Source organism: Bos taurus, chromosome 22 (genome assembly GCF_002263795.3).
Source record: "Bos taurus isolate L1 Dominette 01449 registration number 42190680 breed Hereford chromosome 22, ARS-UCD2.0, whole genome shotgun sequence".
NCBI classification, from domain to species: Eukaryota; Metazoa; Chordata; class Mammalia; order Artiodactyla; family Bovidae; genus Bos; species Bos taurus.
The window spans coordinates 38,883,232-38,902,361 of record NC_037349.1 but is presented as its reverse complement, the minus strand read 5'-3'; the positions used below and the strand labels follow the sequence as shown (position 1 = coordinate 38,902,361).

At 41.6% G+C, this 19,130-nt stretch overlaps 1 protein-coding gene across 19 annotated transcripts in view; it reads right to left on the bottom strand.

Annotated features, from left to right (window-relative positions):
- Window positions 1-573: 573 nt before the first annotated feature.
- CADPS (calcium dependent secretion activator) overlaps window positions 574-19,130 on the bottom strand; it is a 471,511-nt gene continuing 452,954 nt past the window's right edge. For 18 of the 19 annotated variants that reach the window (XM_059879758.1, XM_059879763.1, XM_059879759.1 and 15 more), the window contains 2 exons: window positions 5,095-5,199; window positions 646-1,806 (listed from right to left, as the gene is read on the bottom strand). In XM_059879758.1, the coding sequence (XP_059735741.1) occupies window positions 1,627-1,806; window positions 5,095-5,199 (285 nt within the window). In that variant the 3' untranslated portion in view covers window positions 646-1,626. 19 annotated transcript variants of the gene reach the window in all.

Below are 19,130 nucleotides of genomic sequence, written 5' to 3'. Positions count from 1 at the left end.
AGACCAACTGCTGAGCATTTTGCCTGGTCCTAATGAAGAAGTAGTTGCTTCTCTAAGACCTTTGTCAGCCCTAAGGAAAAGGTCAGACTGATTTAGTGGCAGACACAGACAAAACAGGCAGGGCTACCAAAATGTTTGGTTGTCTTTTAAACTTAGGTGATTACACGGCTGACAAAGACTGGGGAGCAAGACGAGTACTCCGTATCTTAGAGAATCTTGTAAAATGCTTTAACAAATATATAAGAATCATATATAATTGGCACACGCTTTGTTTGAATGCAAACACTGCTGTTAAAGTGGTGCTTAAAAACAGTTTGTTGGCCTTCTCTTCATACAGGAGAAACATTTCTCTCGTTTACACTACTCTCTTGCTTAGCAAACCCTTATTTATCCTATAATGCAAGTGTAATCAGCCCAACATGTCCAAATGCCCACAGATTCTGAATTAGTGGAGTCTGCATTAATGGAATTTTACACTGTTTCTCGTGGAGACAAGCGTTTGTAAACTACCCACTCCAGCAGTTTCAAGAACACTCTGTGAAAACGACCCCTTGCCTCCTCTTGCCCACATCTTCCTGATTTGTGTGTTTTAGTTCCAGCTTTCAAAGGAGATGCAAGGAAAAAAAGACTCAAAAGTACTCTTGGGACATCTGAATAGTTATTTATTGAGAAGCCACAGTTTTCCGCACTTTCATAACTGTAGGCTTTATATAAGGCAAAAGCAAGATGGATCTACTACTTTACACGGAAAGAAAGAGCTCTGCAGAGGACCCCAGGGTCATGCAGTCACAGAACAAAATGCAATGTACATGACAGATATAAAAACCAGCGTGGAACAAAATAATTTGAAATGATGGTTACAATCTACTGAAGGAAATATCCATATCTTAATATAAACACATTTATAGTCTAGGGTCATAATTTAAATATTCAGGTCTTCTTCTTTTTTTTTTTTTACATACATGGTTATTGAAACATAAAAGCATAACATTTAATAGGATAAACTTTGATAGAAGACAGTTGCTCTGAACTGTGCTGGATGTCATGAGAGGATCACTCGTGCCATGGCAATTAGGAGGAGGATCAATCCATTGGTATGTCGCCATCCTTTTTTGGGTAATTATCTGGATAAATGACCGTATGGGTTAACAAGGATGCCAAGGGTTCATTTTTTTCAGTTTCAGGGGAAGAGAAGGAACCAAAAGTTGGTTGTTGGAGACTTGCCTTTTGTTTTTCAAAAAACAAAGCAGATCTATTTGTCTTAAATTCATTTATTGTACTCATTTAAATAACTGGCATCCACATACGGGAAATGAAGAAGGTACTTGGCGTACTCGCCCTCATATCCATTTACTGTCAACGCGCACACACAGCACATTAATGAAGCATCACTGGACTCTGCTGTACACAGGGGTACGCCTAGCAATTGAGCTATGTATTCTCCAAAGTGGTATTTGAAAGGTCATTTGCTAATCTGGGTACCACATACCTAAAATGGCAATTGTCTCGGTACACATCTCATGGGCATGGGAGTTGACAGAAAATTCCCTAATGGGGTTAACTAACAGACTAAGGACATGCATTGATTACAAGACTCTGTCCTAATGGACCCTGAGCCTGAGCATTCTAATCATCCTCTTCATCTTCCTCGTCGCTGTCCTTCATGCTGATCCCCTGCAGGCCCCCACCCTCGCTCACAGACGCTGTGGCCTCCTCCACAGTGAGACGGTTCCGGATGGTTTCGTAGGTCTTGCTGTTTAAGGTTGAGTCCAGGACTCCTTGCAATCGGAAATCTCTATAGGTTTTCTAAAGAGGGAAAAGATGCAGTGATGAGGGAGATCTCATCTCCATGGAGGGTGGGAGGGGGCTCAAGGCGAGTGTGGGGGTGAGAACAGTGGCCTCAGCTAAGTGTCACACTGCATGCACTGTCACAAGAGAAGCCGCCATGCTCAGATTTCACTTGTACTGAAAACTGAGATTTGTTGAATGACAGAAAATGAGAAATGGTGACAGGATAAACTGTATTAGATGAGACAAAGCAAAGAACATAAGCTTGTTTATTCAGTTTCATAAAGGGAAATGTTCCATCATTGTTTTGGTTCTTTTTTTTGGGGGGGGTCTGGTTTTTTCTCTTAGGTTAGTATAGTATCATATGATAGTGTGAATAGCTGTAACACATAAATAATGGATTGCATGATATGGTATTTTGTGATTGCTGCTGCAGTCTGGTCTTCAGTATTTTTTGAGGCTTGTGACTGCGTATCCCTTTGTCTCATTCACAAGACAGACATATGCATATTGGTATACAAAACTGATCACGGGCAGCCACAATTAGGGGGAAGATGGAGCGTTAATGCCTCATCAGTATGTTGCAGGCATGTGACTCATGGCTCGTCTCCTTGGGAAAGAAGTGTATCTATTCTGTTCACAACTTCGTGGTCTCAGGGAAGAAATTTGGCTCTTTTTCAAGAACAATGGTTTGGTGTTGCTGTACCACCAGTTCTTTCTTTGTTCCTTCAGGCAATTTCTCTTGGATTTCCTGAGGTATCCCAGGGACTGTTTTTCTAGGAATCCCTTTGCGTTAATTGAACATGACCAGAAGCATCTGGCTGTTGTCTACTTCGCAAAACACGTTTTTTTTGCAGAAGGTCCCTCTCTAACTACAACTCTCCTCATCACACTGCATATCATTTCAGCTACTGATTCTGCTGTTTGTTTCTCCTCTTGATATGGGAAGCATGCTAAGGGGTCAAAAGAAGGTACAGTAACATACTTCAACACCACTTGCATTAGGATTTCCGGTTTCTAGAGTCCATCTGGTGCAGTCCTAGTGTCAGTCACCACGTCAACCACTCCTGAAATCACGTGTGGCAATGACTGCAGCGTTAACTCGTGACTGCTGCTCAGCTCAGTGATGTCCAGTAACAAAAGACCATAAATAGGCTGACCACGGGTTCCCTTTGCCAGGTTATATCTGTGGTCCCAGTATGATTATCTGTAGCATTTGTCTTTCTTTCTTAAAAGTAATCTGATCATCCTAACTACTTAAAAAGTACATCCTGATTACTTAAAAGATATTCAAAGGTCACCCTAACTGTGGCTCAAGCTGCAAGGCTAGGTAGCTAGTAGAACTGTGTCTTCACCTGGAGGGAGTATGGCTAAGAGGTTGATCAGATGCCAGTCTGCTGGAGACCAGATATCCAGACGATTTACTTGGTTGTTCTGTACTTTTCAATCACTTAGAATTGGTTGCCAGAATATGATGGGGAAAAGAAAGGTTGAGACTATTCAAATATTCTCCTCTCTATTCAAATTCCAGAGCAGTGTGTTTCTCAACCAGACTCCGCATGTCTAATGACATAGAGTTGTTTTTCTTTTTTTTTTAAAATACTCCATTGTGTAACACGCAAGTAGGGGCTCAACTAATATTTGTCTGAGGTTGGATGGATGAACAAATGCTTGCTGGATAACGAATGAATGGATGAATAAATGGAGTGGATGGAGAGGCAGGAAAAAAAAGCCAATTATCATTGGAAGTTTGCCTGGAGGAGGAGGAGGCCCCTGGGTAACGTACTTAGCAAAGAGGTGGTGAATTCTGCTTCATCCCTCTGTGTTGTGGCTGTAGTTAAGCCGGGCCCACTTTTGGCAAAAGTGAAGGAGTTCCTTTGGCAGGGATGTTTCTGTGTCCCTTTCCCTGTGGCTCATGTCTGTGTTGTTTTTGGCAGAGGCTAAGAAGCAACCTCCTCTCTGACTTATATTTTTTTTCTTAATAAAATATTGCTAATTCTAACAGGCTCAACAAAAATCTGGAAATATCAGTAATGGGAAGATATTGTAACAGACTAAAATGCATGTCTGCCCAGGAAAGGTCAAATAGAAAAAAATTCCTCTAAGAGTATTTATAGCCAGAAAATGGAATTCAAGGGATCAGGCAATGGTTAGTGAGGTTGCCTTAAGGAACTTACATTTAAAAATATGAAATAAGGTTGGGTACACAGTCTGACCACATACGTTTCTTTTTTAGGAGCTGCAATACACTGTCTGTAACCTTCCCTGGGAGAACTCTTTGTGAGATCAAATGCACATGATAATAATTCTCCTTAATTACACTCAACGGAACAGTAATTGGTTTTAAGTCAGCACTGAGGTAGAGGAGTACCTTGAATGAAATGGTGCTAATCCGAAAGAGACTAAGAAATGGGGCAGGCGGGAGGGGGGTGACTTTTGGCAAACTGTTAAGAAAATAGAAATTCAGTGCTGTTTTATTATTAAAATATTTTTAAAGAGACTTTGTGCTTTGAATGAGATTTTTGCATACGAATGTTTTTAAAACCCTCTACGGTGCAGCATCAAATGGAAACTGAAATGATCAAAAACGTATTTACCCCCTTCTGTGATCTTATTATTTCATGTAAACCACTGAGATTTCACGCTGAAATAATTATCATTAGTCCAAGGTGCACACACAAGAACAGGGGGAAAAAAAGCTACGTTCAGGGTATGTTACCTCACCTTCGTGATCCTTTACATTTGATTGTATACACGCATTGTAAGAGAAACTAGTTCAATTAACTATGAGAACAATATTGATTTGCATCCTGATAACGGTCACAGGACATATTTAGAAGGAGCTGGAGGTAAATATTTCTATTAAATTAATTGTGGCAAAATTTAATTTAATTAAACCATAAATGAAATTCATAATGGAGGTGATTAGCATGGCAGTACCCCAAAGCCAGCTTCTGAAAGTCTAATGCAAAAGGGCACAAAGGCTCCAGCAGTATATTTGCATGGCAAATACATAAAGTATTTTTCCAGTCTGGATAACGTATCAAATGCCTTTTTATTAAATTTCCCTCTGATGTCTGAATAATAAATTAACCAGGCAGCCCACAATGATTTCATCGGTTTTTCTTGCCTGAGATACTGTTTTAAGAGTCGTCTTGTTTTATTCTTGCCTGAGATACTGTTTTAAGAATCGTCTTGTTTTATACATAAACTAATATTCTTTGTGTTAGAGAAGTCCTAGAGCTTGCCAATGCAATGTATTTCGGCCAGCTATTTGCAAAGGAGAATCACCATGTTTTCTTTTACCTTGACCATCCTAATTAGAGTTTTCAACTGATAAATGTGAAGCTGTAAGTCCATCCGGTCCGTCAGCCAGGTACAGATCACGTTCATGGAGCTGTTGTACCATTGCTGAAAAAAGAGACAAAAGTTCTCCAGCCAACACATCATGGAGCATTTAAACAGCAGAGAGGGAACAGGCCGCGTGTGAGCACCCTGCTCTGCTCCAAAAGGAAGACAAAATGGTTAGAGAGAATTTGAGAGCACAGAGATCACAAACAGTGAGTTGACACAAAGTCACAGGGTCCCAGGTCAGCCGAAAAGAGAGCGGTTTGGACTCGGGATTGAAAACAGAACTCTTCCACTCTACACACCTCATATGCAATCAATTTCATAAGGACCATTTTTTGCTCTTTTGGTTCATTTTACTCAGCCGAGATGTAAGTCACTGTGTATGTCCTAATGCCATTGTCTTAGGGGTCCGGGCAGATGGGGGACTACTCCACTGAGCCAGTTGATGCCACTGGCTACTTACCTGTAGAGAAATCCAAACCCTGTCTCCTTAGGACCGTTCTGGGAATCAGGCTGAGAGCCTTAGGAATTTAGGGCAAGGTTTACCTTCATTTACCGTAATGGGGCATCTGAATAAAAACGATGAAGGAGGGTTTCTCTTTAAGGGCCAAATTATACTCTGGGCAGCTTATGTGGCCTTACATTGGCTGTGCATCTGTTTTAATCTTAACACCCAAAAATTATGGAAGATAAGAGGGGGAAAAAAAACATCTACAAATGAGCTCATTTCAAGCTGTTGAAATCATACTTCCCCTTAAGGGGGTTAAATTTTGCTTCTTGTCTGTGAAAAATGCTTGAAGCTGTGTCACTTTAGACTGCCACCCCTGTGGTGAAGAGAGTCTCTGGTGCGGTATAATTTTGCAGCACTGCTCATATATTCATAAATCTCACTCGGAGACATATGAACAGTGTTATGAAGTGTCAGTACGAAAAAAAAAAATCTAATCTTTTAAACTTCACCAGGTTTCATTACGCGTTGCCGCTTATACCAAACAATTTACAAATAAAATGAAAAGGTGTGGATGGACCTATATATTTATTTATAGGGAAGTACATGAACTGTGCACAGAAAAGACGTAAAAAAAAAAAAAAAGTGGTTAAAGAATTGAAACGTTGCATACTCTCCTGCTAACTGACACGCACATTCGCACACACGCACACGCACACCAGTGGAGATTTGAAAAGCATAAATAAAAACATGTTTCTGATGGTAACTCCACCCTTTCTCACCTAAAGATCATCCAAAATCAGTTTATGCCTAACACTCACAGTTTTTCCGAAGCCTTGTTTCTGACTTAATTTCTTAAAAAAAAAAAAATTAATTTGGGTTTTTACTTGCAAGGTAGAACTGCCAAGTTTCACCTTGTAAGAAACGACACAGTCGCAGCCATGGCCCCTCTCTGCAATCTCCCATTTTGAGGCTCTTTCCTCATCAGAGCCAATTGTGGCTCTCCTTGGAGCCCAGCCGCAAACAGAGACCACACTACCCCAATCGAGGCAGCACTGCAGCCTCACAGCCAACTTCTGCTCTTTTAAAGATCATGGAGGCGAAACTGTCAGTTTCGGGGAACCTTCTGTCCCTCCCCAAAAGAGTGGGGGGGTGGGGGTGTTCTTTTCCTTGAGATCTGTGGTTCACCCCATGTCGGGAGGGGGTTTGCCCTGGTCAAGCTGCTTTAGGTGTGGACAGGTTTTCCCTTCTAGGAGTGAGAACATTTTACTGAAACATTTTTTTGGGGGTGGGGGTGGTGGTTGTGATTATTTGGGGTTTTTTTGGCACCTCCTGCCTTGGGATCCTGGAGCTCTTGCTGTCACCGCATCTGGGTTTGTTAAGGGGCTGGGACAGGAACATGACTAGGTCATGGGTACAGCCCTGCTTTACTCTCAGCAACTGGGGGCCCTCCTGTGTTTACCCCAGGTCTCAAATTCCCACATTTACTGGCTTTATCTGACATGCAGTCTGGGGGCTCAAATAGTCTATTTTGAGAGTCATGAGCAACACCCCCCTATCTCCCCACTCCCACCTCCTGGGGTTGGAAAATGACCCTCAAAGGAACTTGGGTGACCTCCCGGCCAATCTGACCAGACCAGGGCCCCATGATGGGTGCATCTCAGGGACACAAAAGAGGAATATGGCACTCGGGCTTCTAGGCAGAGGTTGCATTTCGCTTTGGCTGTGACAACAGGCAAACCGGCGCTGGCTTCCCTCGCTGCCAGCGAGCCTTGTGCAACGTGCCTTTTTCTCTTCGCTGAGAGACATGCCACCTTTCAGGGGAAGAAAAAGCTAAAGAGCCCCCCCCACCCGCTATTTCATATAAGTAATTCCCCTTCTTGTAAAAAATGGCTTTTGGATAGTCAAACGAGAACAAGAAAAAGGTAGACTGCTCTCAATACTCTTTCTGTGCTGCTGAAAGGGAGATGGATGCGTCAGCTTATCACACTCACAGATTTCCACTCCAGGAGAACAAGAAAGCCCTGGAACATCCATGCTTTTCCTCCTGGATCTCACATCTTGTGAAAGAAGTGTAAAAAATGTATGATGCCCCATTGGCTACACACTTCAAGAGGCAAAAGGGAGTAAGTCGCTCCTTTCCAAACCTTATGCTCAGGAGATGAAATTGGAGACACTTTTGGATGAAGTGCGGTGCTAACTTGGTTTCCAGAAAGGCGCTTACAGGCACTTGGATGTTGGAGGAAGCAGGAGTCACTGCCTTGGAGAACTTGAAAACGTTAAGGGGTGAAAGGGATCTTCCACCTTTGATCTCCACCGTGGAGAGGAGGCAACCAAGGCCGAGAGAGGTGAAGTGACCGCAGGTGCCTGCAGTCACACTGCTAGCGAGTCCGGAAGTGGCGGTTTTGCAGGGCTAGGCACTGGCATGAAAAAGCTGATCATCTAAAGACTGCTACCCAGGAGGGTGTAACAGTGCACTGGGCATGAGAGCTAATCTGGTGTATCTCTTCCCAACTCTACATTCGGGGGGTATCACACTGATAGCTAGAAATAGGCCTTAGTGGGAGTTCTTACCCTATGGAAATTGGCAAATGCCACCAACTAGGGCCTTCTCCTTTCCAGAAAGCCAGTTGTTAAAGCATTTCATCAGCATATTACTGGGTGTCTGGGGTGTTCTTGCTTTTCCTCATGCAGTTTACAGTGCTTATTAATCAGGTTTGCTTTATTTGAGATTGATGCTAATATAGCAGATTTGTTATGATTCTTTGAAAGAGGAAATTAATACAACATTTTAAGTTCTCCCTGCTTTGTTTTGTCTTTGGTTCAGATATGCCTTTTCCAGAGATAGCCACAAAAATTTTGGTAAAATGCACTCTAAACCCTTAGAAATAAAACTTGTGAGTGCATGGCATATACTGTGCCTTGCCTTAGTTCAGGTATATTAACTGGAAACTACCTACATAAGGTTAGTTTAATCCTAAAAAAGCCCTCGAGAAATAAAATCACCAGTTACCTGGGCACCACGAAAGTACATTCCCTAGGGAATAATTTTGTGAAGATTTTACAGTTAGAAGCCAAAAGAAGAAAGGCTAGTAAAGCCTTGGAGAGTTGGGAACTTCTTGGGTAGCTAAACTGCTGAAACTAACATGATATTGTAAATCAACGACACTTAAAATTTTTTTTTTTAATTGAATGCAAAAAAATAAATAAAAAAAGAGAACTTGGAAGGCTGATCTAAAACCTTACCATTAATTTTCTTTTGTCTTTTCTCCTTCCTTCCTTTTTTCCACACAACTGTTAACATCATAGGCCTGATCTCCTTTTCACCTAGGTTTGTGATCCTGGGCAAATTATTTACGTTCTCAGAGACTCAGTTTCCTGATCAGTCAATGGGAATTAATCACGCTTTCACAGGCCTTTCTGATGGCTAAATGAATTAATGCTAATAAAGCTCACATCACAGTACTTGGCACATAAGGCCTCAGTAAATGTTAGCTGCCACCACAACGAACACTGCCACCATCACGACAGCGGTCACAGGTAACGTCGTCGTCATCATCACCATCACCTCTCTCCTCTTTTTTCTGTCTCTTTCTCAACCCAAGAAATGCCACAAAACAAGAATGAACACAGAACAAATGACCAGAGAAAGCCATGTGGTGGTGGAAGAGGTTATTCCTATTGGAATATCTCTGGGACCATACGCTCAAGTCTTACAGGACACATGACTAGCTCTCACCAAAGCGATCTCACTGTAGAGCTGCTTTGTGTTAGAGCGTCACCCAAACCTATAAAACCATCCTGAGTGCCGTTAGACACATTTGAAACTATACTGACCTAGATTTAAATATTGGATTCAAAGGATTCAGACAAGTAATGAGTGATTTTGCAAACCCTACATGGATAAATTACACTTTCAGCTTGGGTTGGATACTTAGCTGGATAAACTCAACTCTTAAGCTACTTAACTCTCTGACCCCTAGTCTCCTCTTGGGGTTAATATTAGTACCTACTTCATAGGACTACTGTGAGAGTGAAAAGAGGTAATTGTGTAAAGTGCCTAGCAGAGTGACTGTCGCATAGTAAGCACTCAATAAAATTTAGCCAGTATTGTTATTACTACTCCCCAAAACAGACCAGGTATCCTTCTATGAATAATACACAACACAGAACACTCTTCATGATCCATTTCTGGTAAAAATCAACATGCAGATATACTCAGGTCACACATTCTGCCCTGCAACTAACTACACTGACTTTGTGCAGAGGAATCCTTACACATAACATGTCTCTTCTGTAAGTGGGGGTTCACTGCAGCTAGGATTAGGGTGAGGCAGGATCTTGCAAAAGTGCAGGGTTGGATACTGCCTTTAATTACTACAAATAGGAGTTTGTTCATTATGTATGTCTTGCATTCAATTTAAAAAAAAACATTTTGATATTTGGCAAAACTAATACAATTATGTAAAGTTTAAAAATAAAATAAAATTAAAAAAAAAATTAAAAAAAAACATATTAAGACATTTACCTTGATCACTCGTTAACATTTTGAAACTGAGAAGTGACTCATTCATCTCTCCCCAGTCCCTGTACTTGGGTTCACTGTTTATCTGGGAATTTTATCCTCTGGGAGTGCCGCAGGATTGTGAGATGGGATAGATAATTCACACCTCACTGGACAACACGTTTGGGTTGTTATACTGGATTTGGATAATCCCTCATCAGCGGGATACAGTGTTACCACGCTATAAAAAGGTTGCTGCCTTCATTCCTCTACCATCACAGCCACCTAGATGAGTCTAAATTCTCCAGCCTCCCCCACCTTGATGTTAATTCAACATCCCAAAGGGACTTTACTGTTAATGACTCATTTGTTTTCAGAGCCAGCCACATCACATTCGTGAGTGGCAATGAAAATAAGGAATAGAGGCGGAAAAGGACATAAAACTACTCAGTAGAGTTTCCATGTTCACTAAATTGCAAGGGCTAACATATCTGCTTAACTTACATGGCTGCCTATCACACCATACCATTCTCTAAGACTTTAGAGTCTATAGTTTTGGCAAAGTGCTATTTTGTACAGGATTCCTAACACACACAGACACACAGCACCCAAAATTAATATAGCTACCTACTCATTGAACATCGAGTCCTTAGAATGTACAAGTAATGTGCACGGCATTCTATAAGCATTATGTAATTTCACCACAGAGTTGAACTCTTAGGAGTATCAATAAGGGGAGAGATGGACTGAGAGTTTGGGGCTCACAGATGCAAACTGTCACATATTGGACGGATGGGCAACAAGGTCCTACTGTATAGCACAGGGAACTGTGTTCAATGTCCTGGGATAAACCATAATGGAAAGGAAGAATATAAAAAAGAATGTATGCATATGTGCGTGTGTGTGTGTATAACTGAGTCACTTTGCTGTACAGCAGAAATTAACACCATATTGGAAATGCATATTGTAAATACATCATAATACATAAACATGTATTGTAAATACATCAATAATAAAAATAAAAATATAAAACAAAATGACACACTTAAACAAGTATCAGTGGTATTAACAACCCTGTTTTACAGATGAGAAAAAGGGGCATAGGTAAGTTAAATAAGTAGCCTGTGTTCAGATGGCTAGTAAGCAGTGAAGTAGGCTTCAAATTGGTTATTTACCACTACACCTGTGTAAGTTGTCACATTTAGCTCAATAATTTTAAAAACCAATGGCTTGTTTATATAGAAACAGATCTACTTGCCAGGTAGCCTTTCAGCAAAGTCATTCAGCTCTGAATTTCTCAAAGGAGAAGTGTGTGGGTGGGTTCCAGTGTTTTTGGAACTGTCTCCCTCAGAGTCTAAGCTTGGCCTGTTGTTGAAAATATTCTACTTTCTATGAGCCTAGAAAGTTGCTAGGTACAGTGTGTGGAGTCAGGGGTTTTCCCACAAAAAAAACCAATCAACAGCCTTAAAGAACTAATAATGGATGAGAGACAATCATTGCTGACTCTTAAGAGAAATGATTCAGAAAAGTTGGATGGGGGTGAGGGATGCTATTTCTTAGCTAGCATCAATGTATTTTTAATTTCTCTCTGTAGTCCTACCTAATTTCTTCTTTTCTCTTAGGCTGGTAATTCAGCAATTGCCACTTAAGAGAAAACTCTCACTGTGGGCAGTTTGAGTTTTCAATGACAAATACAACTAGAAAAACTGCCTCTGTCACAATGGATTTAATTTTCCTAACAGAGTGTTGGAGATACAAAAGTTATGACACTGACCAAAATTTCAGTTCTGAAAAAGTATCCATCATAAGCTTTAACATGGTCTGTGAACAGGGAGAGGAAGAGAGCCTTGGGGAAATTCAGTTTCATGCTCAGTTAAATAGGATGTCATCAGAAAGGGCTGAAAGAGAAATGATTTTGGGTGGAATATCAAATCCAATGAAAACAGTCTAGTGCAAAAAGTTCTTCCTGTGTTGCTTTTTTCTTGAAAGAAAAATTTTATAGAAGTATATAATATGCACGCTATAGTGTACCACTTTTAGAAAAACATAAACATTTACAAATTTCAAGCACATGCCTACAATAGAAGGTAATATTTAGCCTGATACATGAAAATGTACCCTTTCAGAAATTACGGTGTTTGGTCTAAGGACCAATAACCACACCATACACCAACACATCTCTTCACACACCTTCTTTGACTAAAAACTGTGACTTGGTCCTATATAACCTATTCACGAATGATAGTCAAAATTTACAATGATCTGAGTTCTACTGTTGGCTCATTTTCAAATGCATGTTTCGTTTGAAACTGGCATGTTCACCCCATTCATGCCAGGGAGGCAAAGTGCTAAGTGCCTGGGCAATTCGTGGCTAAAGTCTGAACAGTTGAGTCTTTATCATCATCTACAGCCTCACTTCACAGATTAGGAAACTGAAACTCAGAGAAGCAGTGGTCTACCGGCTAGCAAGAGATGAAGCCTGGCCTCAAGAGGCTGAGATGCAGTACAGCTTAAGAGACTGGACTTGAATCAGGCCCGTCCTGTGTTAGAATCCTGATAAATTCCTTATCATCCCTGTGCCTCAGTTTTCTTATCTGCTAAATGGGGATGATCAGAAAAACCACTTAGGGTTGTTGTGGGAATTAAATGAGTTAATACGTGTGGCATGCTTACAATAGCACCAGGCATATACTGAGTGTTAGCTGTTATTATCTAGACCTGCTGTCCTACCTTATTCCATGAATAAGAAATATTAATAGTACGTTCCTAAGTGCCAGCTAGTCAGGGTTGTGCAAAGCTTTCTGAGCAGTTCCCATTCTTTGAATAAGATCTGAGCAAACAGGTACTTTACAACTTCTTGATAAGCAACCTGTATTTCTGAAGTGAGGAAACAGTGAAACCTGGAAGATTTTTATCTTTTCTTTGGAAAGTACCCTTTCTCCAATGCAACACAGCCAGACATGAGAGAAACTGCCTCAGCACCTTGCCTGGACTAATGAAGAAAGGACATTTTCTATGTTGGCAAAGAGTCAAAGAGGAAGATAATACTTGGACCACACCCATGTGACTATGTTCCTCCTGCTGCTTTTTGTGACAAAAGTGGATTATTATTAGCAGAAAGGAAACCTGCAACCTATTTAAATGGCTGCATTGAAATACTGTAATGAAATATTTTACATTTGAAGCTTTCAATGCATATTTCTTTCTTACAATTTGGGTAATTTAAGAGCATGTGAAAAGCTTCATTAAGGTTTCCTCCACACTCCTACCAAAGTCTCCAAAGCTTTGTTGACCTGGGCCAAAATTCCACAGCCTCATGGGTTTCTTACGGCTAAGGATCTGGTTGTATTTGGTGTTACACTCCAGATTCAGAGAGGGTTTGACAAAGGCTTGGCATGTTCAAGACAACTGTGCCAAGTCGATGAACACTAAAAGACTGCACATAAGTTTCAGGGTTTGTCAGAGCCCCCAAAGGGAGCTGATATGCTTCGCTAAGAGGGTGTATCATCTGAGTACTTTAAAAAAATGACATGTAATTGAGAGATGCAATCTTTTGCCTTACTTGAGTGACACTAATTCAGGATTTGATTCACCAAAACAACTGCTTCTAGAAGTGGGTATTTCCAGTCACAGCTTCAGGACGCCCAGATAAAAGCACAAAGATACCACAGAGGGTACAGATAATCAGGGGGACATTCTAGGCTGTCCCAAGTGTTTTTTTTTTAAGTTGAAGGTTGTTTTTTTTTTTTTTAAATCTTTAATACTTTGGCCACCTGATGCAAAGAACTGACTCACTGGAAAAGACCCTGATGCTGGGAAAGATTGAAGGCAGGAGGAGAAGGGAAAGACAGAGGATGAGATGGTTGGATGGCATCACCGACTCAATGGACATGAGTTTGAGCAAGCTCCAGGAGTTGGTGATGGACAGGGAAGCCTGCTGTGCTGCAGTCCATGGGGTCGCCAAGAGTCAGACATGACTGAGTGACTAAACTGATAATTCTCTGGATGGCTAAAACCCATTTCATTGAAATCTTTACAAAGCTGTCTTGATGCTGTGGCTTTTCAGGGTTCTAAACTCTGGACAGCAACCTCTGAAAGTCTGATGCAATCCAGACTGAGGGGGACATCAGAGGCAACTTGCTGAAACCATGGTTCCAGAGACCTTTGCTATCTACAACATGGTATGAAGAGAACCCAGCGACTCTTTTACGTTTAGTTTCTTCTCATAAGAAGAGATACTGCAAATAAAATATATTTTTTTAACTTTGACTTAAATTGATACTTTAAAAAATATTTGCTTCTTCTATAGGAACATATATAGAATTTAACATATGGGAGCAATTTTATTTTTAATTTCCTTCAAAAGGGCTTAAGTGATACCTTAATATTCTTTTATTAAAATAAGCAGTTATCTATTCAAGACCAAATTTTACCTGTCTAAACCTGAAATACAGAGAAATGTGCAATAAGCAATGTGTTCAGGAATGACGTTTCAAATGGATGTTCAAAATAATGACTCTACTTGGACTCTTGACTAAATGTACTGTAGCCTTTTCAACAAGTCAGTACCATCACTACTAGCTGCCTGGGAGAAAATACAAGGAAAGTAAGAGTCCCAAAGGGTTCTTTCTAGGATCAAATCAACCAGGAGAGTTTAATTCAAAGGTTATATTTATACAGGTTATACAGGGATCTCTCTTTGGAAGATATGTCCTTTTTTTTTTTTTATGGTTTGATAAACTGACAATTTCAGTAAGCTGTCCAAAACACTCAAAGCCATACGGGAAATGAGTTTGTCACTTCTGAATCAATCAGACTATGTGAAATCCAGCAGGTCACAAGTCCCCTTGTATCCCGCCCAACCCCACATCTCGGTATGGTGAATGGCCACCCGCAAGGAGCTGAGACAGCACCCAAAAGGTCTGCTTTCCCAATACGTCCAAGATATTTCTGGAAAGTCTGCCAACTCTGAATGAAAAAACTCAAAGATCAGCTCACAGATATTTACCTAAAGACAGAAAGGCACAGAAAGGAGGCACGAAAGTGGATTTTCTGCTGTGAATGCACCTTCAACTTACATTTGGATACTACTCTTCCACCATTTCCACAACCTGCTATTATAAAAAGATGGGAGACCCAGCAATTCCACAGATGCAAGGAAACGGAAAGCAGGATCTTGAAGAGATATTTGCACACCTGTGTTCAGAGCAGCATTATTTGCAAGAGCCAAAAGGCAGAAGCAACCCAAGTGGCTATGGATAGAAGAATGAATAAGCAAAAGGTGGTATCGATATATGATGGAACAGCGTTTAATCTTAAAAAGGAAGGAAATCCTGTCAAATGCTATAACATGGAGAAACCTTGAGGATACTGTGCTAAGTCAGTCAGTGAAAAAAAAGACAAATACTATGATTCCACTTCCATAAGGTATCTAGAGTAGTCAAATTCATAGAACAGTATATGAAAGTGGTTGCCAGGGGCTGGGGAAGGGGAAAATGGCGAGTTACTGTTGAATGGCTATAGATTTTCAGTTTTGCAAGACTTTTAAAAGACTTCCAGAAATTGGCTGCATAACAGTGTGAATGCATTTCCCACCAATGAACTGTACCATTTGAAACGGTTAACCTGATCAATTTTACATTATGCTTGTTTTTACCACAATCAACACAAAAAGAAGGGAATGCAGAATCGCTCCCCTGATCGAAAAGGAAACTTTGCTAAAGAAAGCACGGCCAGGTAGCAATGTACATATTCTAATCTGGAACACCAATCGTGTTTCACAAAAAGCCAAAAAATGATGTGCATGAGGAACGGGGGCCGGGAGGAGATGATTTCTCAAGGCCGAGTTCTGCGACTGTGCAGAACAAAGAACATATCTGGTAGCATTTGCTCAGTCACTTATTGGGTTTATTTAAAACATGCCACGGGGCCAACATTTCTAAATCTGTGAAAGAGAATTAAATGAAGCCCAGAGATGAGAACTGAGAATCCTCATAGAGGATTGGGTCCAAACAGCCAGAAAGGATGCATTTTTCACACCGCGTGACACATCACCTCATATGTTTTCACGGAGACTCCCCCATCCCCTTCCTGCTCCCCGCCCCCGATGTTCCCCGTACAGATTTGATCAAGCAGCGCTCAGCCCCAAGACCCCAGTTCCCTCTGCCCAAAAGGGCAGCGGCTTCACCATTCAGAATCACCGCCACCGCCCCCCCCCCCCAACACACACAACAGACTTATTAAGGTTTGGAATGTGTATTTAGGAAGCCCTTATTTTAGGAAACAATTAAGTAGAATTAGGCTAATAATGCGAGGCAGGCAAAGCTTTTGCCCTTTGCTGAAAAATAACTCCTACATGGAACAGTTATACTAATAAAAATCATGTATTTCTTAAATGCCTCAAAATGATCTTTGCACCCAGCTCGGCAATTAACACTGCCCCACTGAGGAACATTTATTCCCCAGGCTAAGGAGGATTAATCTCCATGTTTGCTCGACCAATGTCTTCCTTCGCTGAAAATACAGTATGAGGCTTTGGGCTGGAAACAGAAATTTCTGTAAGCGGGGATCTCACAGGAGGCTTAATTCCCTTCTCATCTTAGAGGGTGGCAAGGTGGACAGGAAGGGTTGGGTGCCCCCTACCAGATCCACTGGAAGCCCATGCCAAATACCTCCTTGGGCCAGTCCTTGACCCTGAAGGAGGATGGAAAGGCCTTTCTTTGGGTGGCCTGGGCCTCATCTATGGAGGGGGACTTTCGCTCCCAAATCCCCAAGCAGACTCCTCCTCACTGTAGCCATTCCAGAACCTTCTTCTGGGCCAGAATCTACAGATTTCCCACCTCCAAGCCTGGGCAGGAAGTGACCGCTGGGCAAAAGGGGGACACAGACCCTCCCGTTGGACGCTTTGTCTCCTTGACAACACCCCAGCTGGTGGCCCGAGGAACAGACTTAATTTCTTTTCTTTCTCTGCCCACCCTCCCCACCCCATACTTCGTTCCCTCTTTCTGTAGATGCAAACGTACGACATCCAACATAAAGTTGCCGAAATAGCAATCTTGTCTCTGAATATATAAATTGCAAAAATTGATATGAATAAATCTGCAAGTAGCACACTGATTGTGGCACATTTTATCAAAAAACGGCGCTCGGGTGCTCGCTGGCTGGGGCGGGGGGTGGTGTCATTACACATACAGAAAAACATCTGCAAACTCCCAGCTTCTTTACTTAGAACTGAATGGAGGCATGACCTCCTGTTCCTTGCCATGAACCCTGAGTTCACACTCATATTTTACATGTTACAGGAAGCCACAGCTCGCCCCAGGGGCGCTGCAAACAGAAACGCAGAAGCCAGATGTAGCCCCCCCCACCCCCCTTGCTCCTTAATGCACCTGAAGACGCCGGCAACTCGACATTCAAAAGCTGACATGCTCGTAGCTTAAGGTCACTTCAGATTTTGTAAAGCAGAGGACAAAACCAGGAATGCTTCTAGGGCTGGGCTGTCAGCGGGGAGGCGGAGGGATTACAAGAAACCTGTGACTCTGCCTCTTTCTGCCTTTGCTGGTAGTTTTTTTGTGTGTGAACAAGTGCCATACAACAGATTGAGCCTCGTATAAAGGCCTGAGACTGTGCAAGGGCCCCCCGCTGGGCCTCAGCTGTGCTTGCAATTAGCAATAGGCACGGAGTGATTATTGTTGGGGTAGCGGATGGCAATGCGAAGTGACAAGTTTTATGGGGGAAGTTGGGAGTGGGGATGCTCGGCAAGTTTCTCTTTCTTTTTTCTTTCTTTTATTTTTTCCTGGTTCTGCAAAAACTCCATCCTTGGGCGGCTGCAACCTCCCATTGCAGTGAAAGCTAATTTTCCCCCCCTCGTCATTCAAAAGAGACTGAACAAAATTGGTGAAAGAATATATTTTTTTCTCAGTGCTTCAGAATGCGGGTTTTCTAGGTCAGAGCTTCCTGGCTGCCCTATTTAATGTCAGAAATACCCATTTGCCTCAAATTAGCAGAGATCTGGGAGTTGAGGGCAGGAGATTAAGCATACAAAATTACTCAGCAGGTGACGGTGGGGTGGATTTGAGGGTTGAGAAGTCTTTAAAACTGACTACAAGACATTATATACTTCTGACAAAAGAACATAGTAATCCTACCTGCTTGCTTTAACCACTGTTGTTTGCCTATTATTATGTGCTTTAATGCTCATGAGAGCAAAACCAGTGCTGATACTACTCAATTACCATAGTAACTCACACCAGTGACCTCTTATCTCAAGGCTCCCAGCCCAGCTGAACTAATCCAAAGAGTTTGTGTCTTTTTATTTATTTAAACGGTGACATATACGTGGACTGGAAAGCTCCAGAGGGAGGCTACTCCTCTCTTTGTCCAAGATCAGAACTTGTTTTGAGATTTTGAGTAAGGCCTTTTCACCTTTTGAATCCAACGTGGTTCTGAAGTTTATGGATTGGAGGCTGTGGGATGTCTTTAAAAACCACTATGAAGACACAGAACAATGCCCAATAAAGACCAGCAACCTCTCAGCTGCACGATAGTCATGTTGCCCCTTGGGCCTCCTTGGGAGGGGGGAAAAATGGGAGACTTTTAATGGGGAACGTTGGCTGTTTTATCCCATCCATGGGGCCAAATGCAGACAGGACAAAATGACTACCCAGAGGAATTTCATCACAAGCTTTTAAAAAGAGGTACAAGTGATACTAGCATTAACGTTTTCTAGCTTTTCAATTTTACCTGGCCTGTGAATGTGTTTGCGATGCACATACGCATACTGTATGCTAGGTGTGAATACTACTGGTGACTCAGAGCCACAGGGTTGCACTCACACATTAAATGCGCTGAAAAGTCCTGCAGTAAAGAAACCCACTGAACTTTGCTTCCTAGTTTCCAAATGTATTTGACTAAAGAATCACTTTCCATGAGCCACCTAGTAATAGCTTTCAGGGTACTAATGCTCCACTGAATCCGCTATGGAAAAAAATCCTATACTGACATAACTAATAATACTCAACAATAATAGTAGTAAAAATC